Source organism: Myxocyprinus asiaticus, chromosome 12, assembly GCF_019703515.2.
Source record: "Myxocyprinus asiaticus isolate MX2 ecotype Aquarium Trade chromosome 12, UBuf_Myxa_2, whole genome shotgun sequence".
NCBI lineage: Eukaryota > Metazoa > Chordata > Actinopteri > Cypriniformes > Catostomidae > Myxocyprinus > Myxocyprinus asiaticus.
The window spans coordinates 29,281,805-29,301,952 of NC_059355.1; the positions used below are offsets into that span (position 1 = coordinate 29,281,805).

General features: G+C 38.7%; 1 protein-coding gene across 8 annotated transcripts in view; it reads left to right on the plus strand.

Annotated features, from left to right (window-relative positions):
• LOC127449050 (KN motif and ankyrin repeat domain-containing protein 4-like) overlaps positions 1–20,148 on the plus strand; it is a 79,580-nt gene that overhangs the window by 41,765 nt on the left and 17,667 nt on the right. For 5 of the 8 annotated variants that reach the window (XR_007898644.1, XR_007898645.1, XM_051712151.1 and 2 more), the window contains exons 1-4: positions 3,902–3,967; positions 11,263–11,326; positions 12,027–14,465; positions 17,234–17,327. Coding sequence is in view for 6 of the 8 variants with exons in the window: in XM_051712151.1 (XP_051568111.1) it covers positions 3,935–3,967; positions 11,263–11,326; positions 12,027–14,465; positions 17,234–17,327 (2,630 nt within the window). In the remaining 2 variants the exon portion in view is untranslated. Of the gene's footprint in view, positions 1–3,901; positions 3,968–10,797; positions 10,852–11,262; positions 11,327–12,026; positions 14,466–17,233; positions 17,328–20,148 lie in introns of those variants that run through there. The other 3 variants (XM_051712147.1, XM_051712149.1, XM_051712150.1) reach the window with 2 other exon arrangements.

Genomic DNA, 20,148 nt, shown 5'->3' on the forward strand with positions numbered 1-20,148 from the left:
CGTGTTGGGATGTTGGAAGGGGCGTATTGACATGAAAGATGATAAAAAGCAATGATTTTGCAAATTTATTTCAACTTCTGTAATTTATTTCAATCATATTAATTTGTTATATATAAGTCAACTTATGACTCACCCTTCATGGTTTGTTTTAAGCAAATTAATTAATAATATGTTATATGATACCATGCATTAATAAATCATAGATGTCGCTTATAAGTGATGCAGGTTTATTAACTAATGTTTATTCACCGATACAACAGAAAAAGGGCCTTTGCCATCGTTCATTGCGTAAGTTTGGCTTCTTCCGTATTTTGTTTCCCACATGAATGCATGACATGTCGTCATAATGAACGCCTGGCTTGTAGGTACGAGCTTCTTAGGTGTACTTGAAGGCAGCATTCAATTTCGAGATGCAGGTGCGGGACGTCACACAAACATGTCGGCACCAGGGGAGATATACAAAGTAAGTGATAAACATTCACTTTTATTAAGTAATATCGATAAATGAGTCAAAGTTCCTACATTTCATGATATTAAAGCTTGTTTAACAAATGCCTGCAGAAACGGGTGTATAAAACATGGTATATTATATTCACTTTTGATAATTGTACACCTGTAGCACAAATGTTAGCAAATGCAAAGTATTTTATGTATTTTGAAAATATACAAATACCAAACTTAAATGTATTTAAATACAAATTACATTAGATTTTTTTTCAAAGACTTTAAAATACAAATAACAAAATAGTATTTTGTATTTCAAATACATGTATCTGAAATACTGCCCATCCCTGAGTATGTGTATATGTGTCAGAGAGGATGAAAATTTGTGGGTGAGTGTTTAAATGTGCGATTGCTCACTTTTATTAGTGTCTGCAAAACCACTGTGTTGACTAGAGTAGGAAGAGCTTTTTATTGCTAAAGGCTGTATTTCACTGCCAGTCTGCACTAGATATGCTGAGCCTCAACACCTCCTCCACTCTTCCAGTCTGCTTTTAATCTATGCTCTGACACGGGCGATGACTCACCCTGGACCCAAGTGAAACATGGTCATGGCAGGGCCATCTCAATTCTATGATTAGACAGACATCTCAAACACATCCCAGAGTTTAATAGCTTCCTCCTTAATGGGGCCACTTCAATTTGTTTGCTCCAAATGAAAAAGCCAAGCACAACTTCAAGACAAAAATTGTGACATGACATTCAAGATAGCACTGCCATGAAATTACCTCAGACAATTGAAAAGTACAATTGTCCTTCCATAGCTTTTTGGACATGGTACCAAGATAATGGCATACATACATGCACACACACACACACACACAAGTGCCATAGTACATATTACCATCTTATACCATCAATGTAAGCATACCACCTCCTTTTGTAAGGGAATGTAGAAGTAATAAACATGTGTAGTGTGTGTTATACAAACCAGTCTATCTAAACCAGTGGAATATATAGTGAATTGAATATAAAATGTAGGATTTGGATGGAAGAGCCAATATTTGTACAATACATGGTCATTTGTACAATACATGGTCATATTCTCCATTAAATATGTCTAATCATCAGTCTAATCATCTCTCTTTCTGTTTCTTGCGTCTCTCATACATATACACAGAAAAAAATCAAGAAAGATAGAGATGCCGAAATCCAGAGGAAGCTTGCATTTGAGAAGCAGGTGTTATGAAAATATAAGTTGGTGGAGGAATGTGGAGATGTGGTGCAGCATTGTTAGTGGCTAACCTCCACCCAGTACTAATAATTACACTGCTGAGTGCTGGGGTTCACCCACTTTTCTGACAGACAGAGAGGGAGGAAAGTTAACTTCAGCAGTAAAACAGCCAACTTTTCAAAGGGATATTGAAGAAGAGGGAGAATGTAAGGAGAAAAAGCACTGAAAAGAAAGAGGGTGAGAAAGTAAGAGAGGTCCCCTCCACGGGTCATTTCTTCTGAGGCAGCAGTCCGCTTGAGTTCAGCACTCAGATGGTCCTTGTCAAAAGGAGGCCAGGGGGAGTTACTGCAGCAGTGGACTGAACCTTTCAGAGAGTATGAAGAATGTTTTTTTTTTTTGTTGTTGTTGTTGTTTTTTTGTTTTTTTGTTTTTTTTTCACTTTTCTGACTCATCTTTGCTGCTCTTTCTTTTTCTTGTGGTGTGTTTTTCTTTTCCCTCTAGGACCATTTCCTTCACCATTTCCAATTGCACAGAGCATATCTCTGCTATGCATACCGTATATATTAGTCAGTATTTTTGTCTTGTTTTACAGTAAAAATATCAAACAATCCTTAAACAAGAGTAATTTAATTGAGAAGCAAAAAAAAAAAAATATTAAGTTTGTTTTCAGAGAATGTACACTGTAAAACATTGTTTGTCAGGTAACCATATGTGTAATTTATATTGTAAAATAAAGGAATATTCCAGGTTCATTACAAGTTAAGCTCAATTGACAGCATTTGTGGTATAATGTTGAACACCACAAAATATCATTTTGACTCAAATATTGAGGTTACAGCAAGGCACTCATGGTACAATGGAAGTGAATCGGGCCAAGAGGTTTTTTTGGGGGGGGGATTTTCCCCCCTTTTTCACCCAATTTGGAATGCCCAATTCCCAGTGTGCTTTTAAGTCCTTGTGGTTGCATAGTGATTCGCCTCAATCTGGGTGGCAGAGGATGGATCCCAGCTGCCTCACGCCATCCACCGCGGCATCTGTGCTCAACTCACCACGCACCCCACTGGAAACGAACCACATTATAGCAACCACGAGGAGGTTACCCCATGTGACTCTACCCTCCCTAGCAACCAGGCCAATTTTGATTGCTAAGGAGATCTGGCTGGAGTCACTCAGCACTCCCTGGGATTCGAACTAGCGAACTCCAGGAGTGGTTACCACTGAGCTACCCAGGCCCCTTAATAAGGAGGGTTTAAATATGAAGCTTGTGATATTATAAAAGCACTTATTATTCTATATACATTATTCTTCTGTTAAAAAACTTGTATTATTTGAGCTGTAAAGATGATTAAATCATTGTCGTTTTAGGGTTTATTGCATTATGTCATGGCAACAAAGTTGTAAAACTGGATATACTGTATCTTTGCACAGACAAGGTTAGTAAGTGATTTTATCTAAATTAAATCATGTTAACATGCATATTGTTTACATCTTGTGGTTGTCACTTCATTGTAAGTGCCTCACTGTAACCTGGATTTTTATTTTTATTTTTTAAGAAAAGGAGGGATGAGTCAAGATTAATTTTGGGGTAATTAACAGCACAAATACTGTCAATTGAACTTACATGTACTGAAACCGGAATATTATTTTAACTGTTTGAAGAAAGTGAAGTCATTTAAGTAAAATTTTTTATCTGACTAAGTTAGATCAAGTACAAAAAGATCCTTGAAGAAACATCTGCAGCTTGCCACTTTTTCAGTGTTTAAGTTTACATCTTGAATGAAGTAAATTTTTCTTCCTGTTGCCTTCTTTTAAGAATAAATCTTGCAAAATCTCACGAAAAAACAATTTGTCAGTAGAGTAAGAAAAATAAATCTTATCTTACACAATATTGTTTCAAGGAGGTTTAGATATTTCTACTTGAAAACAAAACAAATATACCCAGAAAAGGCATTTTTGCAGAGTCTATCTGTGTTTTTCTCTACCTCTCTTTCCTTCATAGCTATCAAACTCATTCCTCATTGCTCTTTTTTTTCTCTTGCATTGTCAGGTTGAAGTTCAAAGCAAGAGAGGGAGGGGTGTTGTGTGTTTTTGGTAGACAGGAGGGGAGCAGCGTTCACTGCACATGCTAGGCAGGAGGAATCTCCCCCCCCCCTCTCTCTCTCTGGGACTGTCTCTGTATCTCCTTCTTCCTATCACTTTTCCTCTCCATCTCTTTCTGTCTTTATCGTATTCTCCCTCTCATGATGCACTCACTCTCACATGCTCTGGGAGGCACGTAGAACGTTAGTGGAGGTGAGAATCTCAGCCTGTCATAATGCTCTGTGTCTTGTACGTGCATGTGTGATTGGTCTGAACAATTTTTTTTTTAAATGGCTCTGTTGCTGTTACTGCAGTGCAGGAATAACTCTCTGGCTTTTTTTCTTCCCCAATCTTCCCTATCAAGCAAATAGCCAGCTTGTTTCTTCTACGTTATTTGTATGTGAATGCGTGCAGACCTTGTTTGTAATGTAATTCTTATTATAAATAAATGTGGAGAGCCCCTTGAGATTTTTGTTGCATTGGAGAAGAGCTGTATTCCTGGTGTCATGCAGACTTTCAGCAATGATTGAAGAAAGGCAGCACCTAATGAGAGTATTGTCCATTTGTTTTGGTGTGCGTGCATGTGCATATGGTTTTTCGATAGCGACTGCAAAAAACAGAAAAGGAGGTAGGGGGGCTGATGGGTGTTTAGTATTTGTATGAAATGTGGATTAGCCTGGCTAAGGCTGTGTGTCGCCCCATGTGTTGGACTCTCACGGCTTATAACATGTTTGCCATTTGTAAATGATTATGAATATGGGTCATGTGTTTTATCTCTGTTGGAAACTGGCTGTATGTATGTGTCTTCTGTTGTGAATCTCATGGGATTTGACTGATCTTCACAGACAGAGCTAGCACCTGGCTGTCACTCGCCAGAGCTCGATTAGTCCTCCTCCCCGTCTCCTCTCTGTCGCCACCAACCCCTCTCTCTTACTCTGTCGTCTCTATGTATCCCTCCATCCCTCCCCCATTCACTCTTCTCTATGTGCCACTCTTGAGAAAACACCTTTGAAATACATTGCAGGCTTTGCACGTTATTGCAGCCTCCTGTGTTTATGAATGGTTAGACATTTTCCTTCTCTGTTTCTGTCTCACATATCGCTCTGTAATCCACAGAGTACTAATGAGAACCTACGACTGTTCTGCTTGTAGCGTTACAAACAGGGTATCACTGAATAATTTATAGACATTTGCTTCACATCCTTAATGAAATCTCTCTCACTTGTTCTCTCTCTCACTCTTGCTTTCTATTGCCTTTCATTTGCTCTCACTCATTCACCCATAAAATGCACACTGGAATGATGGTGAAACTAATGCTATTATTTCTGGCTTTTGAAACACGAAGGAATTCAATTTAATGTGCACATATTCATGACTATACCTCAAGTAGTTTCCTTCCTTTAATCTGATTGGACAAGTTGCACTCCAAGGGTGCTGATATTTAGTATAATTAAGTTATTAAGTATAACGCTTCACTGTTTGTATCATTCTGCTTGTCTGTGGTCATGCCATTCCAGACAGGCTGTCAGTCTGTCAGGTTAGTTGATCCTGCTTTGGTTTTGTTTGAAACTATTTTCGTTAGCAAAAATGACTTTGAGTGCAGTCATTAAACCCAATTGGTGCAGTCTGATAGGTCCTTCGACATGTAATCTGTTAGCCAATCACCTACTGTACTCCCTCTTTGTTTAACATTCAAATTGCCTCATTTGTTTAAGTAGATATAGCTGTAGGCCGGAGACCTCCAAATGGGGGTGGAATCTCCAAAAGTCTCCCTTGTTATCACACAGGGAAGTTGTCACAGTAACTGCAAGGTTCTGAGTCTGTATGGTTTGTAACTATAAGGTTTGAAGTGCAAATGGGTGTTTTCTCTAGCAGTGGCTTTATATGTTGGTTTTTAACAACTAATTCTAAACTACCTTAAATTAAGAATTATTTGTGAATTCTATCCTCCAAACTAAAGTTTCAGTATCAGAATATTTTAGCTATAGCTGTTGGGAAAACAACTGAACACAATAAAACCATATTGGCATACATGCAGGCAAGGGTCAACTGTAAAATTAAGGCAGATTTTAATGGATTTCGAAAAGTGATCTCAGGACACGAGTTCATTTCATAAATGTCAAGTCAGGCAAGTTGCTGCATGTTTAAATGTTGGACATTTTATACATGACAATATTTGTTGGCCAAAACAATCGTTTTATACTTTACCTTTATAAGGTTACCTTTTACATTTTTGCTGATATGTGATTTTTTTAAATTTATATATATATATATATATATATATTGTGTGTATTTGATTTGTGTGTTTGTTGTTCAAATTGAGCTGAAAAGCCTACAGTAAACTGTTTAATGGAAGTTTCCATTGTGACAACTTTCTACTTAATAAACACCCTGCCTTTGAGGCAAGGTAAATAAGTTTAATGGGCAAAAACAGTGGAAATGTTCAACATGTTTTGTAGCCAAGACATTAAGGCATGTACTTATACAGGAATTGATTTTAAAAATAAAATACATTTTTTTGTGTGTGTGTATCCTGAAATCTGAGGGTTATGTTGAGAATAACTGGTAACAGGCTTGTGGAATAATAACCATAGTTCCTTGCTTGTCCAGCTGGCATGCCCACAGATGTTGTTTTGTTGGCTGTTCTGGCGGTTTCTGTTGGCTTTTGCGGCTCAGATTGGTTCGATTTCTTTTCAAGGCTTCAGCACTCCTAATCAGCGCTAGATGCTGAGCTTGTAGGCTTGCAGATAGAGCTTGTGTGTTTGTGTGTATGTGACACTGTGTGTATTTTGCCCCTACACAGTCACAACGAAGGCAAATGAGATTGATTCCCTTCCCTCACTTCCGCTGCTTGTACTGCAATTTGATTAGTTAGATTCAATTAAATCTGCTGTGAATCGCTACATATACAGTGACTTTCCATTATTGCTCGCCAATACATGGTCCACTGGGCCATCTATGAGCTAAAGTAAAATAAAAAGGTATATCATGCTTGGTGTATTCTGTGTAATTTAATTGGGATTATTTGAAAGGCACAATGAAAACAGTTGATTTTAAACATGAGCTTCACTAAAAGTTATCTTTCAAAGTAAAGGTGATCTTGAGACAACCATAAAACTCAAAATCCAATAATTGTTTATAATAATGTGTATAATAAATGTATAATCAAATGCATAAACTGATTAAGTCTGTATTCACTCAAATAATAGAAGTCTTATTAAAGTAATTTCTCTCCAGGGACCACAATTTGCCATCTCTCTTTTTATCTCCCACTCACTTCCTTACTTATTCTCTCTCTCTCTCTCTCTTTCAGTATCTAATTAAATAGGCAGGGTTGTGTTCCTCTGTTCCATGTAGATAATTGACAAGGGGCTAGGCCTCACTTTACTCAGCAATTACAAGCTGCATTCCAACTCTGGCTTATTAAGATCAAGAACAGGTGTGTATTTGGATCGCATTAAACATTTCTTGGGTTGGGGATGCCCCTTATCCCATGCTGTCCCTGCCTTGTTCCTTCCTTCTCCAAGAGGAATTAAAAATCTGTACATTTTCTATGCTTTCTGCAGTGTGTCGGATTCTGGGGATTCAACTGTCAGTCAAGCTCAGACTCGCACTGTTATATGGGGTTTGCCTTGAGCGGAATCCTGGGATAAATGCTGGCTGTTTGTACACTGAGGAATCTAATTAAGATGCTCAATATTTCCTTAATTAACATTGTTTTTTTGTTGTTGTTTTTTTAAATTATATCCCCTTTTCTCTCCAATTTTGGAATGCCCAATTCCCACTACTTACTAGGTCCTCGTGGTGGCGCGGTTACTCACCTCAATCTGGGTGGCAGAGGACAAGTCTCAGTTGCCTCCGATTCTGAGACAGTCAATCCACGCATCTTATCACATGGCTCGCTGTGCATGACAACGCGGAGACTCACAGCATGTGGAGGCTCGTGCTACTCTCCGCGATCCATGCACAACTTAAGACGTGCCCCATTGAGAGTGAGAACCACTTAATTGCGACCACGAGGATGTTACCCCATGTGACTCTACACTCCCTAGCAACCGGGACAATTTGGTTGATTAGAAGACCTGGCTGGAGTCACTCAGCACACCCTGGATTTGAACTCGTGATTCCAGGGGTGGTAGTCAGTGTCAATACTCGCTGAGCTACCCAGGCCCCCCTTAATTACCATTGTTGAAGCAATAGCATTTGGTGGCTTCACAACTTACAATGAATTTGGAAATATTTTAGTTAGGATGACCAGATGACTGTAATAAAAATTGGAACACGCCAGAGGTGTGGTCTGGTGGAAAGTGTGTGCAGTGCAACGTGTCTTGTGATATTATAAACGTGCAAAACACAATGCAATTTTAATTCAACCTGGTTTTATTTTGGTTTTTGTTTTAATTCAAGCTTGTAAATAATGGAAAGGAGATTAAAGAAGTATTGTTTATTGAAAATGGCTTGGATACATCTGATTTTTGGACACACTACAACAAGTCAAACGTAATGTTGATATTGAGACGCAGAGGTTTTGCTGACCAGCTTAAGAATTCTCCTCCTAATGTTTATAAGATGACTGGCAATGGAAACTGTCACATTTTCAAAAGTGAGTACAGTAAGTTTGATTTTTTTAAGTAATTAGTTAATTTAAATTACTTTGTCAAATGCCAGCTTATACACATTTTGTGTGCTCCAGATGTTTTCAACTAACATCTCCATATTTTTAGGAAGGAAGCAACATATGTAGTTCTTTATGTAATTGCTACCATTCTATTAATGAGTCAAAAACTGACATACCCTGCCCACTCTTGTTCTGTGCTTATGCTACTTTCCAGACTAAATCAGAGGTGGGAATACCAGAGTAGAAATTTCCCACTACCTACCTTAATGTGTTCCAGACAATCACATGTCACGTCACATGTACACACCACATGATGGCGCTATGATTCACAATGTTTTTGAGATTGTTGTTATGTTGTTATGCAAATTGTGGCAAAACAATAAATGCTTGCATATCTTGTATATTGCATGTTCATACATTTCATGCAATGAAAATATTTAAAAGTTTGTTTTTATGTTTTACAAAACCCAGCTCTGTGTTATGCTCATTGGTCGTCGCCATTTTTTAAATGACGTCAAATCATGCTTCTAGCTGAGTTCAGGGTTACTCGATCTACTCCAACTTCACAAGTCAGATGTCTGACTTTGAGCGGTGTTCCAGTCATTATTTTCTAGTAGGAGAAGGCAAACTTTAGAGTTCTGAGTTGTCTGGAGCACACTATTAAGGCTACACAACACACTGCTGCTGGTTTCCCATGATGGAAAAAGCACGAATCACAGTGATGTCAGTTGAAAACATTACTTAAATCAAACTAAAGCTAAGACTAATTATTGGGGCAAATGGCGATCCGGCTGTAATTCTGTTGGGATGCAGGGCATGACTTGTTAAATTGGGACTGTCCTGATTTTATTGAGACGTTTGGTCACCCAATGTCAGTATACTGTACATTTCAGTGGCCATTATGACTTTTACTTGCAAATTAACTTTTAAGACCTATTGCGCTTTCACAATTTACTGTAAATATCTGTTGGAGGGCTTTGTAGATTTAGTAACTAGTCATTTAGTAAACGTTTTAATCAAAAGTGACTTATAGTACACTTATTACAGGGGACAGTCCCACTGGAGCAACCTTATGTTAAAGGGACAGTTCATTCAAAAATTTAAATTCTGCCATTTACTAACTCTCACGTTGTTCCAAATCTGTTTTGCCTTCTTACGTGGAACACAAAAGCAAATGTTAAGCTGAATATTAGCCTCAGTTACCATTCACTTTCATAGTATGGAAAAAGATACAATGAAAGTGAATGGTGACTGAGGCTAATATTCTGCCTGACCTCTGCTTTTATGTAAAAGTAAGAAAGAAAGTCATACATGTTTGGAACAACATGAGGGTGATTGAATATTGACAGAATTTTTTTTTTGGATAAATTTCCTTTTACCACTATGCCACACTACCCCATTTTTCTTTCACGATAGTATCGATTTTTAAACATTATTCTCTAAAGTGAATGTATTGTGAAAGGAAATCATGGTAGCAAGTTGACTGATGCTTGTATCACCAAATGCTGTGTCGGCACTCTGTTATTATACCTCTTGCTTCGGAATGCTTTGCGCTTGAGTTCTCAACCAAACCATGGCTCAGAGCCCATTTCTAAACAGCAACCAAGGCATTTTTCTATCCCTGTTTGACTTACTGATATACAGCTTTCAAACAGGAAACAGCTTAACCCAAAGACTATGTTCTTGATGGTGCAAAGCTCAATGCAAATATTTTTGTTGTAACTTTGTTGTAACAAGAGGTCGAGAGGTATGATTTTACTGAATATGTCCGCATCTGATTTTTATCTATACCAGTCAGGACATCCATCTGCTATCCCATGATCCAGCTTTCATGAGACATGGCAAATAGCACCTTTGAAAAAAATCCTTTTTCCAAATAGTCCAAACCCTCCTTAGCTTGAATTCCAAAGCTCTGGCCCAAATTGCAACAGTGAAATCAGAGCCAGATGACACATCTTTGAGTGATCTTTCTCCCATAAGTGCCATGCATAGTTAAGATCAGCAAACAAGCCCTGTGGGATTTGACTATGGTTCCACTGAAGCAAAAGGTATGAGAAGGATCATCTTCACCAGCAGAAGGTTTACATTTTATGTATCATTTGACTATATTATTGCATCTCAAAGGCTCTTTTGGATACATAGTTACATACAGTATAACTGTTTAGAAATAGCACAGTAATAATAAATTGAGATCATTAAATTTTTTTTAAAGTAAACTTAAAGGGCAGCCTATGGTGCTGCTTTAGATTTACATAATTTTTAGTGTTTCTGTTGTGACATATGAAAAGTAAGTGTTCACATACTAAACCAAAGACGTGCAGTTATTTTTCTCACAATGTAAGGTGAGACTATCTTTTTGTCTGTAATATGTTGTTCAACACATTGATATGAGATAGAGTGACTTCAAAATATGACAGTGCACATATTTTCCCAACTAATCCAGAAAAATCTGCAGACCTGAAGCCTGAGGGTGTATTCAGTGAGTTTTAACATGATGTATTTTGATCAGCGGCCTTACGTAAGCCCCTGAAGTATCTTAAATCTGAAATGGCAAAATTGTTTTCCATTGCCTAAATCAACCCCACATAAAGCATGAGCCTCAGCTTCTAGTTTCCCCATCTGGAGTGAATTAAATAAAATGTAGATGTCATTGTGCTTTGAATAAGTAGTGTGAGATTTTTAAATAGCATAAACATCTATGTTTTTCTCAGGTAAAACATTGCATAGGAAGTGTACTGTAATTTTTTTTTCTCTTACGGGAATTTTCAAATCATCATGAATTACAATTTACTTAATTTTGTACAAACTGAAAATATTGTTGTCATTGAGCTATAAGATGACTGATAAAAAAGAACGTATAATAAGTCTGTTTGTTTTGATCTTTCAACAGGGTTTCAGCATTTACAACAGATTCCACGACACTGCAAAAACAAAAATAATGGATAAGAAAAGTGGTAAGAATCCCAGACTAATTTTAGTCGTTTCTCAAAATGTGTAAATGTAACTCAGGGGCCTGGGTAGCTCAGCGAATAAAGACACTGACTATCACCCCTGTAGTCACAAGTTCGAATCCAGGGCGTGCTGAGTGACTCCAGCCAGGTCTCCTAAGCAACCAAATTGGCCCGGTTGCTAGGGAGGGTAGAGTCACATGGGGAAACCTTCTCGTGGTCGCTATGATGTGGTTCTCGCTCTCGGTGGGGCACGTGATGAGTTGTGTGTGGATGCCGCGGAGAATAGCGTGAAGCCTCCACACGCGCTATGTCTCCGCGGTAACGCACTCAACAGGCCACATGATAAGATGTCTCAGACACGGAGGCAACTGAGATTCGTCCTCTGCCACCTGGATTGAGGCGAGTCACTACGCCGCCACAAGGACTTAGAGCACATTGGGTATTGGGCATTCCAAATTGGGGAGAAAATGGGAGAAAAAAAAATTGTAAATGTATTCTTGCACCTCTTCATTAGGCATGAGTTGGCAAAGCAAAAGTGTGTTTGCATTTCATGTCTTCCAAATCCTTGTGCATTGATGAGATCCATCAACTGATTTGTTGTCTTGTCTAATTATTCTCCATATGCTCCATTATACAATGCCTGCTTGAATTGGAATTACAAGCCAAGAATCCAAAATGTGTGATCACGTGCCTTGTATTTCAGCCAATGGCTTTCCTTCCAAGACATCTGAGAGTGGACTGCAGAGTAAACAGCTGCCGTATTCTGTAGAGACGCCATATGGGTTTCACCTGGATCTGGACTTCTTGAAATATGTAGATGACATCGAGAAGGGGAACACAATCAAGAGGGTGCACATCCAGCGCAAGAACAGGGGCCCAAAATACAGCACACTGCCACGCAACTTCAGCCTTCCTGGGCATGACGCTCGACCTCTAGCCAAAGATACGTGGGCCAATACTTCCACTTTAGGATCAAAACCCAAGTCGCGTGTCACTGAAGTCCAGCAGCTTTTCGAGTTCCGAGCCAGTGATGCCACTAGTGGTAGCAGTAGTGGAAGCTCCCCTGCCAGCCAGTCAAAAGTGCCTGTGAGTACTTATCTCCCTTCTCCCAAGGCTGGGGAAGAGTCTCAAATACAGACCTCCAATGAACAGTCTATGGGCATTAATGTCAGGCCTCACCTGTTTAGAGCCTCCAGCATGCCTGTTAATATCCCACACCAGAAAGGATCAGACTCAACTGATGAACAGAGTTTCCAAACGCAAAATGGCTTAGCAGAGAAACTTTTTCGGCCGGCGGACAGTGGCGACAGGAGAGGCAGTGTTCCCCAGGACAGGGCCAGCTTACACCAACAGATAACAGCTGCACTGAAAAGGGTCCGAGAGTTAGAGGAGCAAGTCAGGACCATCCCAGAGCTGAGGTCTCAAATATGCTCTCTTAGAGCGGAGAGAGAGCAACTGCTTCAAAGAATTCTGCAACAACAGTCCGAACAAAAGATCTCTTTGCATTTGGAGAGCAAGGTTCCTCAAAGTGAACTACAAGACAAAGGTGTTCCTCCAGTTAAAATAGAGCAGACAGATACTTCCTCTCTTTCCAAGGACACTACATCTGATCATGGAATGGATCAAGTAGTTCAGTCAGACAAAACCACAGAACAACAGGCAGAGAAACAAAACCTTGTGGCACAGAATATTGTAGAGCAAGAGTCGGACAAATATGAACTGGTAACTGATACAGAGTCAAATAATGAACACATGCCAGCTTTGGTGTCTGTCCCACTGATACTCATAGAGAAGGCAGAAACTCCTACTGATCCAGAGGAGTCGGAGAGACTTTTGCAGGATTCTACACTTCAATCAGAAGCATCAGAGAATGTTTCAGAGCGAGTTGAAAAGCAGGAAAAATCATCAGAGACTTTGTTAGAAGATAAACAGTCCACAGTGTCAGAAGGGATTTTAGAATTAGAGGAATCAGTTGCTACATTTGAATGTACGTCCACTCAAGGAGATGCTGAAAAAGCTGAGAATGTTGAGGGATCAAGTGAAATTATAATTGCAGATAATACAATCTCCCAATCTGATGAACAGAATCTTTTCACAAACCAGGAGCTAGAAGTAAAACTGAAAACTTTAGAAGAAACTTTAAGCAAGGCCAGTTGTGAACTGGAAAAGACAAAGACAATACTGAGGGAGCAGATGGATGAGAATAGACAAAAGGATAAGAGAATACAGGAACTGATGGACAGAGTTAAGGAGCAAAAAACTCAAGTTCCTTTGGAGACAATTCCTGAACCAGCTGTCACTTGTGATGCATCAGTCAGTACAGACAGCAAAAGTGTCCTGGAGAAAGCAATCTCAACAGAACCTCAACCAGATGTTGGTCCCAAAGAAACAGACACAAAATGCTCGAGCACTCAGACAAATGTTGTGGAAGCAAGAGACATCGAAGTCTTAGCACAAGTCACTACAGCAGAGAAAATTGTGGGAGTAGAAATTGTCATGTGTGACTGTGCAGTGGAAACTGAAGTCCAGGAAAATATTGAAGGTATCAGTCATGCAGAAGTCTCTGAAGTGTTAGGGAACATAGATGCCATAGAAGACAATGAAACAGAGGGTGATATCAAAGATAGTGTATCAAGTCAGATTAGAGATACTGAGGTCAGTGAAAACGTGGTTGCAGAGAGTTACATTGAAGAATATGTAATGGTAGAAAGTGTCATGATTGAGACTGTGGCCAGTGAAAGTGAAGTATCTAAGCCCTTAGTCGCAGAGGAAGAATCTGTTGAGAACACAGGTGTTGAAATCACAGTATCAGACAAAACAAGAGTTGAAAAAAGTACAGGTTTACAAACACAACAGGAGCATAAGGACACACAAGGAGAGGAACCCCACCTTCAGTCTCAGCGGGCGCCAGAGGCCTCTGCTTCTCCGGCTGCAATTGGTCAGGTTGTTAATCGTATACAGGGGCTTCTCAATGAGCAGTGGGCTAGCTTAGGAAGTGGGGGCCAGGATGCAAAATCAGAGTGCTCCCAGAAACCTCATGCCTCTAAAATAAGCTCCATTCAAAGCCACCTGAGAGGTTCCCTTAGTGCACTGTCTGCCTTCTACTCACCTGTTCAGAAAGGAGGGTCTGCACGTCAGTCAGGTAGGGTGAAGTCCCTTCTTTCTATTTTGTCATTCATGTGCCTTCTATATATATATATATATATATATATATATATATATATATATATATATATATATATATATATATATATATATATATTTTTTTTTTTTTTTTTTTTTTTAATTAAGCCATGCATTTTTAAATGTTATCTGGAGTGGACCTTTGAAAACTTTTACGAACTTAATTGTCATGAAAAAACACAATAGCAACCAGTAGGTAATTGATTTTCACAAAGCCCAAAGTGTGCTAAACTGCATATGTAAATGGCTAAGATTCAGTCAGACTTACTGTATAGAAAGTGCTATCTGTGTGGCTTGTCAATGTACAGAAGTATTTATTTCCATTATTTTATGTAGCTTCATAACAGCATATTGCAAAAGATAATTTAGTTTACAGAGCATTTCCACACTTTTCTGCTAAGCATGCACATACTATGAAAACATTCTGCTGATAATAGTCAGTGCCAGAGGAATGCTTCTGCTGCACTGTTTATGCATGTTGTGTGAATGCTGTAACCTGTTAATATGGCTGCCAAAATAAATACATACCACTTGCGAGCTGGATACGTGAGGTGTATGAAATAGGCCTTTTCCTCAATGAGTTTGAAGTGCAGGCTTTAAGAGTCAGGCAAAGCCTGTGTTGACAACGAAAAGCTAAAACATACTGTATGTTGTTGGACAAAGCCAACTTGAAATAATAAGTTCAACTACCGGTATGCATATTTTTGCTTGCACAGAAACTCGCACAGAAAGTCTGTTGCCATGCAGAGACCAAGTTGTACTACAATGCTTTGATTTTGAAGTTGCTTACTGTATGCCAAGATTATATGGATATTTGTGTTGACATTTTAGGGTGCTTTCACACTTGGTTTGATTGCTTGGACCAAACCAGAGTTCGTTTCCTCCCCCTTCCCCCTTCCCCCGCTGGTCACTGTTCACATCATATTTTTTGGGTCTGTACCGTGGTCCGATTACATCATCAACGTGAGTACAAACGGCAGCTGTTTATCACTGTAACTTGACAACAACTCAAGAAGACATCAGCTTTGCTGTGTTATTAAAGTATTCATCTCTTTGGATTTACCACCAAAACTTTACATGCACAAAATGACAATTATGTTTGTCAGCCATGGATGCATTGAATGTGCAATAATGTGAAGAATATTAGCGTTTGTCTGCCACAAGCCCGCTGATGCGTTGCAAGAGGTGTGAAGAATGTAGTCTGCTCTGTGAAGGTGATTTATTTGGACACAAGCTGGAATGAGAAATTCATTAAACCATAATAATTGTGATCTGGAGCCTGCAAAGACATGAATTATACGTCATCAATAGCGGTTCACTTCCTTGATTTGGTATGATTGCATTCATAATAGCATGAACTGCACCGGAGTTCAGATGATCCGAACCCCAGACCACCTTTTCAAGCAGACTCGGGTGCGCATTCGAGTTCGGAAAACAGCGTTCACACCACCCATACGAACCGAAATCTGACGTCATTCGAACTCGGGTGTGCACCAAAAGTGCTAGTGTGAAAGCACCCTTAAAAGCATCTGGCTCATAGTGCATTGCTTACAAGATTTTGTGGTCTCATAAATATTGGCATCCTTTACTATTTGTGCAACCACTGTTGTTTAATCTGCTCTTCAGTTCTTAACAGGTATTTACTTTCTACATTGGGTAGCGATTCTATTTAATGCTATAATTTATTTACCATTTATCATTTATTCAATTAAAAGCAACCTGCCTTACCAGTAAGGATAGTTTCCTGACTAATTTTGATTCAAACTAATCACGTACTGTGGAATGCTCATAGTCTCATGAGACTGTGAGTTTTTTGCCAAATTGGGGAAGCGTTCAAGATTATTTGATCAGTCGTGTTTTGTTGAAATTGCATCCACAGGCTCCACTGCTTGTTATGCACCTCTGTTCTCTGCAACAAACAAAGACACATGGAAACAACCCTCTATAAACATTTTGTGTTGTGATTGATGAGAATGTTCTGTGGCAGCTCTCTTTATGAGAGCATTTCCTAATTAAACATCAGTTCCTCTGTGACTGGAACAGTTGTTTTGACAGTTTGGTGTATTACATTATTGATGACTTCCCATTCTGTGGAGCACAGCATGTTAAAGTTTCAGCAGTTTGTCTTTCATATTACTTCTAGAAAAGGAATGCTGTAACATATACAGTATATTCAGGAATCTGCATATTATCTTTAAAACTAAATATGTTTATTAAGGGTTGAAACTACTCTTATAAATTCAAAAACCGCAGTCCCTGCTAAAAAAAAAAAAAAAAAAAAAAAAAAAAACAACGCTTAAGAAAAGCTGGTTTGCTAGTCTTAGCTGGTTTAATTTGGCTTAGCTGGACTTCCAAGTGCCTAATACACCCATTAAACCAGCAAACAGACCAGCGCTGTGTTTCCCAAAAGCATCGTAAGCCTAAGTAGATTGTAGAAACCATTGACGCCAATAGTCTCTAAGATCAATTTAGTTTCATCAGGGTAATAAATGATCAAACAGGAGCACATACTAATAAGGCACATTATTTAGATTTTCTAAAGAATGAAGAATTAATTTAGGATATGTTTCTTATTATGAACAGTTTTAAAAAAGATTGTCCTTCTCCTACCTAGACTATGCTTTATTTTCAGGTCAGTCAAATGGACTGCAAAGTGCACAGAGTTCGGTGAGTGTTGAATAGGAATGGCTTACATTTTAACATATCTGACCATCTCCCCCATATCAGGCCTAAAATCTATCATGAAGAAAAATGACTGTCCTGACAAGCAGGGCAATGGAGGAGCGAAGAAGAACTTGAAGTTTGTTGGCGTAAACGGAGGGTATGATATCTTTGCATTATTTTTTAAACATTTTTTACATATTTGCCTGCTTGAAACAGAAAAGTTTTGCATTCCATGGTTAATGGTAATGCTTTTCATAAAATCACCATCTGTGTTAAAGTTATAAAACAATGTTTTACGTAATAAGGCATTAACAGTACATTAGCATAAAGATGCCTTCAAAGCTAATAGCATGGTCTAAAAGCCACAAAACTCAGCAATTATACAATAATCACAGTTGATGGTGTTTTCATGTAAAGTGTTGAAGGATGAGTGTTTCATCAACATCCATGACATCACATAACAATATATGTCCAGCTTGTATCTTTGCAACCCTTTAATCTGTTTCATCCTTCATCACAGTGCTTTGTTAGAAATGGGCCATGAGGTGTCTGCATTGTTTTCTGTAAATGCTTTAGCATGATGAGTGAGGCCAGTTGGATGACAGAAAACAAAGTTCTTTCTCTTTCTCTCTCTATATATTCTTGCTGTCTCTCTGTCTGTCCGCCTATCACTGTGTGCTAAATAATTTGTTTAGCTTGGCAGCAGAGATGGTTCTGTCTCAGCTGTATTTGACCAGCCTTCAACAATATGATAATTATCCTGATAGAGCTGGCAAAACAGATGGCTTTCCATACAGCTGATCAGAATAGAACAGGCCTATCAGCTAAACCAGGGGTCTTAACCTTTCAGACCAAGGGCCTCTTGTTAAATTAAGAGAGTGAGTACCCCTGTATACATATTGTATAAAATCGAATGTTGCATTTGAAGCCTGGGTTATAATACCATATTTTTATTTTTTATTTTTATCCCCTTTTCTCCCAATTTGGAATGCCCAATTCCCACTACTTAGTTGGTCCTCGTGGTGGTGCGGTTACTCACCTCAATCTGGGTGGTGGAGGACAAGTCTCAGTTGCCTCCGCTTCTGAGACTGCCAATCCATGCATCTTTTCACGTGGCTCGTTGTGTATGACACCGCGGAGACTCCGCATGTGGAGGCTCATGCTACTCTCCACGATCCATGCACAACTTACCACGTGCCCCACTGAGAGCGAGAACCGCTAATCGTGACTATGAGGAGGTTACCCCATGTGACTCTACCCTCCCTAGCAACCGGGCCAATTTGGTTGCTTAGGAGTCCTGGCTGGAATCACTCAGCACACCCTGGATTCGAACTCGTGGCTCCAGAGGTGGTGGTCAGCATCAATACTCGCTGAGCTACCCAGGCCCCCCAGAATAATACCATATTAATGTATTTACATACTTTGTTTTGATGCTTATATTGCAAAGTAATTAAAATACTCATTATTGAAGTACAGAGTCATGAACTTATTCATTAAATTAAAATGTTTCTTAATACATTTTAATGTGGATGGAATAAAGAATGCTGAACTTTAGCCTCTTTGGTTTAGGCTAATTTAAAATTGTATTTTTGTTTAACAAAATAAGTTGTGTTGAAGACCACAAAAATCTGAAGCCTATTTATGTCACATTAGTTTTATGCGTGTCAGCACTGTATCGTGTACAGTTTGTTTACTATTGACTGAATATTTTTAAGTTTATCAGCAAATGATAGAAGACCTATATAATGTCGGACCTTATCTTATTTTCTTTTTTGCTTGCTTGAACAGGAAAGATTTTGCAAAGATAACTTGTGGCTAAAACAGTTAGGACCTAATTTAGAAGTTAGCTGGAAATATGCTTGAATAGTTATTTCCAGAACAGTTAATTTAGCATCAAGTATCAAGTAAGACTCTTAAAGTAATACTACACCAAAAAATGAATATTCTGTCATAATGTATTCACCCTCATGAGGTTCCAAACCTGTATGACTTCCGTTCTTATGCAGAACACAAAAGGAGATGTTTTTTTTTTTTTATCCTGGTCTGTATTTTTAATACAATGGTAGTGGATAGTGCCTCACTTTAAAGCTTTAAAAGGACCCGTAAAGTGTATGACTCATGCATCAAATTTTAAAGCTGAAGTATGTAATTTCTGCGGCACTAGCGCCACTAAACAGAATTGCAAAAATAAACAATGTTATCAAATCAGTTTTCTGAATACGCACCCCATCTGCCTTTGGTCAAACAAAGAGATAGTAACATTGTTGGGGTGGGTCTAAGCGGGTTGCTCAAAACAAATGCAGCAATCTTCAAAGCGCCACAGAAACACACTGCTTACAATTAACAGAACATTTACATATGAATGGCTTACTTATAGTTGTCTCTGCATATCAAGCTGGGATAGAAGAAAGTATTCAGCTTTAAGTCTTCTAAAGGAATATGGTAGGGTTTAGGTGAAAAACAGCCTGAAGTTTAAGTAATTTTTCAGAGAAAATCTTGACATCCATTGCACGTTCATTGGTGCGTGATAGAAGCTTGTTCACAACAAATTAGAATTTACATTGATTTTAGTGCTAAAAAACACAACTTCTTGCATTAAAAAATACGGACAAGGGATCTTCATTATACTTTATATTTTTGTGTTCTGCTGAAGAAAGAAAGTCATACAGGTATGTCATGACATGAGGGTGAGTAAATTACAACAGAATTTTCATGTTTGGATGAACTATTCCTTTAATTTATATTGGTGTGTTGAAGTATTCTTTGAAAATACTCACACTGGTCCTGTGAGCAGTGTTGGCAGATTTGATGGGTTGTGTCTGATAGACTGTGGTTATCCCGAGAAAGGCCTTGGACTGCTGTTGTTAGATGACAACTGGTGATTTCTGAATTTGCACACAGTCTTTAACAAACCACCACAACATTATTCCATTTGGCTGTATAGTGCTGTCAGCCAAGAACAAACAGCAGTATCTATC